Genomic DNA, 10,575 nt, shown 5'->3' with positions numbered 1-10,575 from the left:
GTTCCCCATTGTCAGGATGCCAAACCTCATCCAGAGATTCCACAGATGTTTTGAGGGAAAGGACAAGCCTCTGCCCTCCCAACCCACTCCTGCCACTACTCTCTTCTCCTGCTACTACTGTCTGGCTCCAGGCAAAGAAAGAGATGGTGCTCCCCTTTCTCTAGTGGGTGAGGTCTGGGTGAGCTAGGCAGGTCTTCCCCACTCTTACCACTTTCTTTAGCTTTGGGGACAGAGATCTTCCCACCCTGATGTTGTGGGAAAGGAACAGGTTTTAGACCTATAATAAATTTGAGAACCCCAAGTGCTGGTGTGAAGTAAATCATTTGTATTCAGTTACCTCCCTGTTCCTCAAAAGCTCTACCTGGTGACCAATGTTACTGATAAGAGCACCTTTCCTAAATACTTTATTTGTACATTTATAAATATATTCCTTCTAGAACAACAACTCCTCATTAGATAATGATAATAAAGAAGACTTTAGCTGAAGAGGATCACCTAGTCCCTTTTGTCCCTCAGTACTCCATTTAAGATTCCAGGAGGGAGGTGGCAGGAAACCCTCTTGTGGCAGTTGCTTAAACCTTCTACCTGCTTTCAGGAGGGCATGGGAGGATGAAGAAGAGACTTCACCTGGAAAGTAAATGTTTAGCATCCAGCTCTTAGGACAGATAGCAATCTTATCTGTCCAGAACTTGAATAGCTCTTCAGTCATGGCGTGGCAGAAGACTTGGGCCCAGGGTCTACCTCAGAATAATCTGGGCAAGGAAGCTTTCAGCATGAGCTTGGAGAAAGCCAGTGGAAGGCTTTGGATTGGTCAGGGTGGGATGGAGGATAGAACTGTCCTCCTCGTTCTGGAGTTTGGGGTCAGTGGCAGGGAAAATGAATGTGGGTATGTGTGAGCTTTTCAGACTAGAGGTATAAGGTTTGAAGGCTCTGGGAATTCTCTGCATCACTTTCAGTTCAAGTGCCTAGATTGGTCAGAGCAGAACATTGACAGGTTGTTTCCTTAGTACCTTTTAGGTTCCAGACCTGTGCTAAGAAGGAAGTCAAACCACTGGATAGACCTGGGAATCCATTTCTGGGATGCTCTGAAATCCTTTGGGACAGCCATAGTGCAGTACATTGGGGTAGTGAGAGTTGGGGAATAACTGTGTGGGGGATACCTCTTTGCTACTACGTGGTGCATGGAGTGCTGTCTTTGGGCAGGCAGTTGTACTACTAAAAATGCTTCCAGTTCTGAAGGCTGTAGAGTTAGGAGGGTCACAGTCCATCTCTCTACTTTCTAACCTGGTACCTGGTGGGATAGAGTATCCTGCTGGTCACTGGGGAGTGATAGGATCCAGTGGCCTTCCTTCCTCTGCAAGTTTTTCATTCTAATTGGGTTTCCTGGCCCTGATTGCTGGGATTGGGTAAGAATGACCTTGAATTCCTGAGCAAAGGGAAGAGGAGGTTAAGTCTGAGAAAATCCAAACCTTGGGAAAGGGAGCAATGCCACTGAAGGCAGTGCCTAGAGGTCTGGAAGTGACCGAACTTGGGTCAGGACTGATTATGGCTTAAAGGTGAGTGTCTGCTTATGTGTGTCACTTTAGCCATCATCTACAGAAGAGAGTATCTGGACTCTAGGAACAAATCTGGTTTCTGAACTGAACATTATGCAGTAGAGAGGATGACACTGAAGCCAGAACTCTAGCTCTCTTGGCCCAGAGCCGACCAGTGCTACCCATACACGCTTCCTCCCACCACCCTTCCTCCTAACCAGGCACATTGAAACCTGTCTCTAAAGGAGTCTGTACAGTCAGTCTGGACCTGGCAGGAGGTTTGAGAATGAACTTGTCCACCTGGCACTCCCCCGCCCAAACATCCACCCCTTCATCACGTACATTGTTGAGAGTCCTCCTAGGACAGAACTGAATATAAGGCCTTTTAAGGGTTGGAGGACTTAGCTTGGGGCTCTGAACCACAGGGGTTTAGATGTTAGCTTCTTTCTGCTTTCTTAATCTAGGAAAAAGAGGTGCTCTCTTGGCTTTAGGTAATAATAAGAGATGGAGAATCTGTTTTTGCCTATGCCTTAGGCAAAAACTTCTGTTGATGGGATGAAGAGCCATGGTGGGAGTGGGGAGGTACTGCTTCGGTTTTGGATGAGTGAGTGCATAACCATACCTAAAAAGAAAACATTTTATCATCCATGGTATGCATGCCCTTGAAAATATGGCATTAGAGGGACGCCTGGGTGGCTTAGTCAGTTAAGCGTCCGACTTTCGCTTAGGTCATGATCTCGCGGTTCGTGGGTTCGAGCCCCGCGTCGGGCTCTGTGCTGACTGCCAGCTCAGAGCCTGGAGCCTGTTTCAGAGTCTGTTGTCTCCCTCTCTCTCTGACCCTCCCCTACTCACGCTGTTTCTCTCTCTCTCTCCTAGAAATAAATAAAACATTAAAAAAATTAAAAAAAAAAAAGAAAATATGGCATTAGATTTTGAATCCAGATTTACATATGCTGACTCACAGACTTTTTGTTTATTAACAGTCTGTTAAAAACAAACATATTAAAAATTTATTTTTTATTTTTTATTTTTTAAATTTTTTTAATGTTTTATTTATTTCTAGGAGAGAGAGAGACAGCATGAGCAGGGGAGGGTCAGAGAGAGAGGGAGTCACAGATTGAAACCGGCTCCAGGCTCTGAGCCGGCAGTCAGCACAGAGCCCGACGCGGGGCTCGAACCCACGAACCGTGAGATCATGACCTAAGCGAAAGTCGGACACTTAACCGACTAAGCCACCCAGGCGCCCCTAAAAAATATTTAAAAAGCAGTGCCCTGCTTACTATCTGGCACATAATAGGCATTCAGCCTTGATGAGTGAATAAACAAACTGTCCTTAACCAAACAGCCTGGTGGACACCATATGAGTTCAGGGGGCCATGGTAGAGTTTCTAGTACTCGCTGACAGAGACATGTTTGAAAGGTGGAGGCCTTTCCGGGAGTGGCCCTCTGATTTCAATATTGTGCCTTCAGTCAGGGTTGTGCCAGCTCCACTACCTTTCGTAGAACCATCTCACCTTTCTCTCTTCCTCCCAACTTCCCCCAAGGAGAGAGCTCCTTCCTCCATGATCCCTTCTGGGTCCAGGTGGGCTTGTGCTGCCCTCTGTGGGTGATCTTGTTGCCTTAGTTTTGCCTGAGTCTCATTCCTGCTCCCCACCCCCACTCCATTCCCACTACCCTTTTCCATTCAGAGTCCCTGACAAAGCCTGGACGTGAACTGGGCAGTAGCCCTCCATCTTCATGAAGCTATTCCAGTCAGACCATGTCAATGCAGTATGTGCTCTCACCGCTTTGCTCCAAAACCTTCAGTATATCCCCACTGCCTTTGTCTGGCGTTGAATCTCTCCACAACCAGCTCTTGGCTTCCCTCCCCAACTACCTCTCTCTACTCTTCTGCCTGAATCCATTACTTTAGCCAAACTGGTCTACTCATTTTTCCCAAATATCCACCCTACTGCCTTTATCCTTTTTTCTCACTTGTTTAAAAATACCACGTTTCTTTAAGATCTACAAAGCTGCCCAGGACCTAATCCCAAGGATTCCTCCCCCCCCCCCCCCCCAGCTGGCTCCTTTGGTTCCATTAGCACAACTCATTCAACATCTCCCACACTTTCCTTTATACTATTAATATATCATGTTCATTTAATATTTAATTTTGAAATTTATTTTTGTAAACAAAGTAATCTTCATTGCAAAACATCCAAACGATACATAAATATACAGAGCAACATGTGGAACCTGTTTGCCTCTACTTTTCTCAAAGTAACCACCCTCAGCTATTTGGTGCACCTCCTATATTTTCTAAATATATATATCTCCACACATTTGGGGAGGGGCTAAAATGTAAATGGACTCCTATCACATTTATTATTCTTGTTTTTTTAAATTATTTTTAAAATGTTTTATTTATTTTTGAGAGAGAGAGAAAGAGAGCATGAGTAGGGGAGGGGCATAGAGAGACACACAGAATCCAAAGCAGGCTTCAGGCTCTTAAGTTGTCAGCACAGAGCCCAACATGGGGCTCGAACTCACAGACCATGAGGTCATGACCTGAGCTGAAGCCGGACACTTAACTAACTGAGCCACACAGGTGCCCCTCTTGCTTTTTATTTAACAAACGGTATATACATTTGTCTTGGAGGCTTTCCAAATTAGTATAGATATTTTTGTGTTACAAGCATTGCATAGCATAATATATTTATTCAAAATAAAACATTTGTCTAGAATCTGTTTTATGGGGAGTACTGTACAGCTAGTACCTAGGGGACTCCAGACAAGATCACAACCTTGTCCTTGCCATCAGTGAGATGGCTCTTTAGAGAAAGGGAGAAGTGGAGCATACATAAATAATTGCAACACAAGAGAAAATAACGTCCCTGACAGTATGCTGGAAGTTCAGAAATAAGTGACTTCTAGCTAAGGAAATCAGGACTTTACAGAGGAAGTGACATTTGAGCTTGGTTTGGGGAAACTTGACAGGTGAAGGCAGAGCATGAGCCAGGGCACAGAGATGGAAACAGATGATGAAGGTTCATCTGATGCCAGATCACAGTCCATGAGCAGGAAGGGAATTTGGTTCAATTCATAGGTGTTTATCGACCTATGTGTCAAACGCTATATTAGACAATGAGAATATAGAAAAGAGAAAGATGAAGTTGTCATTAAAAGGCTTTTAGTTTAATGGAATAAAAGCCAAATTTGGAAAGGCAGATTAGGAACAGATGGTGAAAGCTTTCAACTAGCATATCATAGAGTCTGAATTTTACTCATTGGGCAATGTGAGGCTGTAGGCTCCATGACAAGCTGAGCAGATAGCAGTAGTGTACAGAATGGGCTAATGTAGGGGTAGGGATGGGCTGGGGATGAGAGGCTTAGAGTGTTCATTCTTTTTTTTTTTTTTTAATTTTTTTACAAGATAGAAATTTCATTTCTACCTCAATTGAAAAGTATCTGGTGGTGGGCAGTCCAGGTATGGTGGCTTTACAGTTATCAGGGCTGAGACTTCTTTTTGCTTCTCCGTGCTCACACATAGCTTCATCCTCATGGTCACCTCATGGTCTAATGTGGTTGCTAGAGTGTAATTCATATCACCTACGTTCCAGACAGCAGAAAAGAGGAAGGGGGAAGGAGCTTGGGGAGAGGAGCAGGAGCACACAATGACACACTTCTTAGCTAAATTAATTGCCCTTAAGGAGCCTTGCTGGAAGTCCAGGATAATATTTCCAACACTTCTGTTTATGACTTACTGGCCAGAGCTGAGTCACATGGCCTTATCCAGCTTTAAGGAAGACTTGGAAGTGTAGTTTTATGGACTTTTTTTTTCATTTGAGGTATAATTTGCATGCAGTGCAATGTACAGATCTTCTGTAGTTTGAGTTCTGACATCCATATAACCCATGTCCCTATCAAGATACAGAGCTTTTCATCATCCCTAGAAATTCTCTCCTGAGGGGGCCTTTTCTTTAAAAAAAAAATTTTAAAAAGTTTTTTTAATGTTCATTTTGAAAGAGCGAGGATGGGCAGGGGAGGGGTAGAGTGAGAGAGAGGTAGAAAAAGAATTGCAAGCAGACTCTGCACTGCCAGTCCAGAGCCCAATGTGGGGCTCAAACTCATGAATTGTGAGATCATGACCTGAGCTGAAATCAAGAGTTGGATGCTTAATGGACTGAGACACCCAGGCATGCTGAGGGAGCTTTTTCTTTTTAAACAACTCCAAAGAGAGAGCATGAGGGCTTAAATAGGGTAGTAGCTTTGAGAATGGAAAGATGTGGACAGGCAGTCGAAGGAGAGTCCAAAGGAGAATAGTTAGGTGTGGGAGATTAGAATCTAGGAGAATGCTAATAGAGCCGCTAACAGAAACAAAATTGGGAGGGAAGTCTAGGTTGTTACAGATGGGATTTGGGAGGGAAGTCTGGGTTGTTAGAGATGCGATGAAAGGAGAAAAAGGAATGAGTACAGTATTGGGTGTGTGGATTTGAGGTGCTGGTCAAATGTCAGTGGAAATACCCAGTAGACAGTGGTATCTAGAGCTTGGGAGAGCATTAGTTGCATTAAATACCAGAAAGGTGCTAAAGAGGACAATGGAAAGACACCTGGGTGGCTCAGTTGGTTAAGTTTCCACTCTTGATTTTGGCTCCGGTCATGATCTGAGATAGTTTGTGAGATTGAGCCTCATGTCAGGCTCTGTGCTAACAGCGAGGAGCCTGCTTCAGATTCTCTCTCCCTCTCTAACCCTCCCCTGCTCTTGCTTTCCCTCTCAAAATGAACATTAAAGAAACAAAGAAGGGACCAAGAAATGACCCAACAATTTAGTGACTTTGAGCTCACTGATGACTTTTTGAGGGAGCAGAATTCAGATGCCAAGGCCCGAGTGGGCAGTGAGGGTTTAAATCATGCAGAAGGGGACTGATTGCATTGCCTGAGATCATTTAAAAGCCCTCTTAAAAAACAAAGTCCCTTGGGGTGCCTGACTGATCTTGGGGTTGAGTTCAAGCCCCACATTGGGCAAGATAAACAATAAAAACTGGGGTCTTTGCATAAACATAAAAGAGAGCTGCCCTTTTGACAAACTTGTTGACGAAGGGAGAAAGGATATGTTGGTGTCAGGAAAAGGTCAGGGATTCACCCTATCCTTACAGGAAAATAGCTCCTCACTCTGAAATTAACTTTCCAAAGGATAGGGAGATGAGACAGCTAGCTTCCTGTCTCCTTTTGGATATATGACCTCCAGACACTCAAGCTGAGGGAGGTGGGAAAGGGATGCTGTCTCCAGCAACTGGTGGGGTGGGTGCGCGTGCCAGGCACTGCCAGGACAGGTGTGAAGAGACTTGTTAAAAAGGAAAGAGCAGAGAACAAACACGCTGGACTCCGGCAATAATGGGCTTGAATCTTGTCTCTGTCGCCACCTAGCTAGAAGACCTTGGGCGAGTTACTTAACCTGAACACCCAGCTCCTCATCTGTAAAATGGAAACAATTATGCCTGCCTTTCAGGGTGTTTTTGAAGTTTGCAGACAAGTGACTGGAACACAATAGGTCATCTAAGTGGGTGCTATTAAATGATCCAGTCTCTCTCTAAGGGACAGAACGGCTAACTAACCGATGGGTCAGAAACCGCGACCTCACGATCTTAGAGGGTAGGGAGGGCTCCCAGCGGCCTCCTCCCTCCAGTAGGTGGGGACAAGGTGGAGGGAGGGCTGTTGGAGGAGGAGCTGGCACGTTGCGACCCGCCCCGTCCCGTCCAGTCCAGCTTGGGCGCCGAGGGAACCGCTCTCCTGGCCGCCTCCACCCGAATAGCCTGTCCAGTGCCCAGTGTCCTGCCCCGCGTCCAGCCATGACCCTGCGCCCCTCGCTACTCCCGCTCCGTCTGCTGCTGCTGCTGCTGCTCAGTGGGGCGGTGTGCTGGGCTGAGGCTGGGTTCGAAACCGAAAGTCCCGTCCGGACCCTCCAAGTGGAGACCCTGGTGAGGGGAGAGTATCCCGGGGCTGCGGGAGCTGGGCCTAGGGAGGGAATGAAGGGGTCTAAGCACGCTTGGGAGCGGGGAGGAGAGTAAGTACCGGAACTGAGTTGGGGCAGTGCCGGGTCTAGGGGCAGGAATGGACCTCTGGAGGAGCCTGCGTGACTCCTGTAGTCCGATCGTAGGTGGAGCCCCCCGAGCCTTGTGCGGAGCCTGCTGCCTTTGGAGACACGCTGCACATACACTACACGGTGAGGGATTGGGGGGGCGGGGGGGGACGGGGCGGGGCCTGGGCGGGGGCGGCGCCCTGCTGGAACACGTCAGCTTTGGCTGGGACACGTGGCAAGTGGTTCGGGAGTAAGTTGGGGCTCTGGGGTCGTCGAGCACGTGGCGGGGGGGAGGGGCGCTCTTGCCTGCTCATTTCCCCTCCTGGCTTTTCCGCCAGTTCCGCCCCGGTGTGGAGAAGGGTGGGGAGATCTCCGAGAAGTACTAGCCCTTTGGGGCTTCCTGTTCCTTTCTGCCCTGAGGGGAATGCTGGGCTGCAGCTGCCAGGGGGTTGCCGCCTTGCCGCTGCTGCCCAGGGGCGCAGGTGTGTGTGGTGTGCGCATGCTGAGAGGGAGGTACTAGGTGTGCGCTTTTGCTGCTCTCTCCCCCCCAGGGCAGCTTGGTAGATGGACGCATTATTGACACTTCCCTGACCAGAGACCCTCTGGTTATAGAACTTGGCCAAAAGCAGGTGATCCCAGGTATGTGACCTGTGCCTCCCATTCTGCATCTTCCTAACCTAAGCCCTTAGCCTCTTCAGTCTCTAAGTTACCTTGGAAATGCCCCCACAACTCTACCAATCATGTCCTCAGGTTCAAACCCCACTTCTAACACTGTTTTGCCCCATACCCCAGGCATTTGAGAAATGGGGAGCTCAGTTGAGGGTCAAAGGGAGCCTTTGATCCTCCTTTCCTGGGATTTGGGGAATGTAGGTAGCTTCCTGTTCAGATGTGTCTTCTTCCTCAAGGTCTGGAGCAGAGCCTTCTAGACATGTGTGTGGGGTGAGTATCTGGGCAGGGGTGGGATTGGGTACCTACCCCTTAGCATGGGTGGAGGCTTACATTGCTATCCTTGCTCCTAGAGGGGGCAGAAGAATGTGGATAAAGGCTTTGCACTGGGCAGGTTCAGGTCATTGGACCTGGACATCCAAAAGCCACGTTGCCTATCTGGCTGTGGGTTTTGTTGGAAGAGTTGAGGCACGTGGGGGGACAGACACTTTTCCTGGTCAACTTACTTAGTGCTCAGGTGGGAGAGTTCATGTTTTGGGGTGACTATCCAGAGAGTTTTGCTGGTGGGGCTTCAGATGGATTGAGGCCACTGGACCACCTGGTCCACCTCTAGCTGTGATTCACATTCCTTCCATCAGAGAGAAGCGAAGGGCAATCATTCCTTCTCACTTGGCCTATGGAAAAAGGGGATTTCCACCGTCTATCCCAGGTAATCTGACTGGGCCTCTCTCCCAGGCAGTCCAAATACCCAGTCCCTAAGAGCTACAAGGAGCTATACATTTTGTCTGGAGCTTGAGAAGGTCTAAACCCAGTCTGCTGAAAAGGTCACCAACAGGGACTAGAGACATATAACCTCTTAAGGCTACCTGGCTTGCCCTCTGGCAGACTGCAGCTTTTTAGGGAGGAGACACCTACTTGAACCACTTGGGTCTGTTGCCTGTGCTACCTGTCTCAGAACTCTAGACCTTTTTACTACCACTTCTCCACAACTCCAACCTGTGTCATTTGTGCAGCTGGCCTGGCTTGTCACCATACCCCCACCTCTCCTTTCAGCCTCCATCAGGGAAGAGACAGTAGAAATAATCACAGTCAAGTAATTCAAGACAAAGCAAAACAAAAAACAACTTTTAAAAGCCAAGCCTACCCTATAACTTCAAAAGCTGTCACAGGTCACTGCTGATATCTATACTTGAAGATCTGAGATTGGACAGATTTCCTAAGATGCGTATCTCTTGCTTTGGGTTATAACAAATGTTCTGTTAGCTAAAATGTTTTGTCCTTCAGAGTATTAGGATAAAAGTTCTTATCCTAGTTCCGACTGAGAGGGAGAACTGGAAAGAGGGTCATGGGACTAAAGAGAAACTCTTTTACCCAAAGCTCTATTATCTCCCCATTTTCAGTGTTTGCACATCTCCTCTGACTCACCCCTATTCATTCCGTGGATCCTTACTTCTTAAGCCACCTCCTCCTTCCTCTCCAGCCCTTATATTGAAACATCTATGTTTTTTTAGTTCTAACAGTCACATCGAGTGTGCTCATTGGTTGGTGGAATTTTAAAACATCTAGGTTAAATTCAATTAATTTCAGGCCTGCAAAGATTCTGTCAATGTGGCTGTTTGGAAATGGTGTCATTAGTATAGAGGTTCTCTCACTTATAAATAGCGAACACCCTGTAGGTTTCAGATCCACAAACTTTCCCCGTGCTGTCAAAAACCTGTCCCTGAACACAAGTCACACTTGTAGATTTGCAGTAAACCTAACTACCAATAGACTCTGCATAGCCCTTCTCTACTTTTACCTAAAGAACTCAACACATTTAAATCTTGCCAGCTTCATAGTTGTTGCTCTGGTGTGGCCTGCCCTTCCCCTGCTTTCATTTAGATTCTGAGTCCTGGATAAAATGCAGAGATTCTAACCCTCACCTCCTCTCTGCCTCCAGCGGATGCAGTGCTGCAGTTTGATGTGGAGCTGATTGCACTGATCCGAGCCAACTACTGGCAAAAGCTGGTGAAGGGCATTTTGCCTCTGGTAGGCATGGCCATGGTGCCAGCCCTCCTGGGCCTCATTGGGTATCACCTATACAAAAAGGCCAACAGACCTAAAGTCTCCAAAAAGAAGCTCAAGGAAGAGAAACGAAACAAGAGCAAAAAGAAATAATAAATAATTTTTAAAAATTTCTTTGCATTCTTCACATACTTTCTGGGGCTGCTTCTTTAAGTGGGAATGAGGAAAAGCGCTGGGGAAAAAGGCATTCTGAGTTGGATCTTGCCTGACGTGGTGTTTGGAGGCTTTGGATCACCTCTGCCTCTGCCTCTT

General features: G+C 47.1%; 1 protein-coding gene across 2 annotated transcripts; it reads left to right on the top strand.

The window, feature by feature from the left end:
- The first annotated feature begins 7,225 nt into the window (after positions 1-7,225).
- FKBP11 (FKBP prolyl isomerase 11) lies at positions 7,226-10,437 on the top strand. Of its 2 annotated transcripts, XM_039221075.1 has the most exons (6): positions 7,226-7,492; positions 7,672-7,737; positions 8,145-8,232; positions 8,499-8,532; positions 8,898-8,968; positions 10,199-10,437. In XM_039221075.1, exons 1-6 carry the CDS (start codon positions 7,364-7,366, stop codon positions 10,414-10,416), a joined length of 606 nt encoding a protein of 201 aa, XP_039077006.1. In that variant the 5' UTR covers positions 7,226-7,363; the 3' UTR covers positions 10,417-10,437. The 2 variants fall into 2 exon arrangements, with proteins under 2 accessions (XP_039077006.1, XP_039077007.1); XM_039221076.1 differs by lacking the exons at positions 7,226-7,492; positions 7,672-7,737 and having other exon boundaries at positions 8,144-8,232; positions 8,464-8,532.
- The last annotated feature ends 138 nt before the right edge of the window (positions 10,438-10,575 follow it).

This window comes from Hyaena hyaena, unplaced genomic scaffold, assembly GCF_003009895.1.
Source record: "Hyaena hyaena isolate Hyena2069 unplaced genomic scaffold, ASM300989v1 scaffold_936, whole genome shotgun sequence".
In the NCBI taxonomy this organism is placed as follows: domain Eukaryota; kingdom Metazoa; phylum Chordata; class Mammalia; order Carnivora; family Hyaenidae; genus Hyaena; species Hyaena hyaena.
The sequence above is the reverse complement of the archived record's forward strand: the minus strand, read 5'-3'. Positions and strand labels throughout refer to the sequence as shown.

Bases quoted from the DNA above. Each gene is read 5' to 3' on its own strand.
- FKBP11 (XM_039221075.1), top strand. From the start codon at position 7,364: ATGACCCTGCGCCCCTCGCTACTCCCGCTCCGTCTGCTGCTGCTGCTG. The intron at 8,233-8,498 runs GTATGTGACCTG...TTCTTCCTCAAG, and splicing joins CCAAAAGCAGGTGATCCCAG to GTCTGGAGCAGAGCCTTCTA. The intron at 8,533-8,897 runs GTGAGTATCTGG...TCCTTCCATCAG, and splicing joins CTTCTAGACATGTGTGTGGG to AGAGAAGCGAAGGGCAATCA.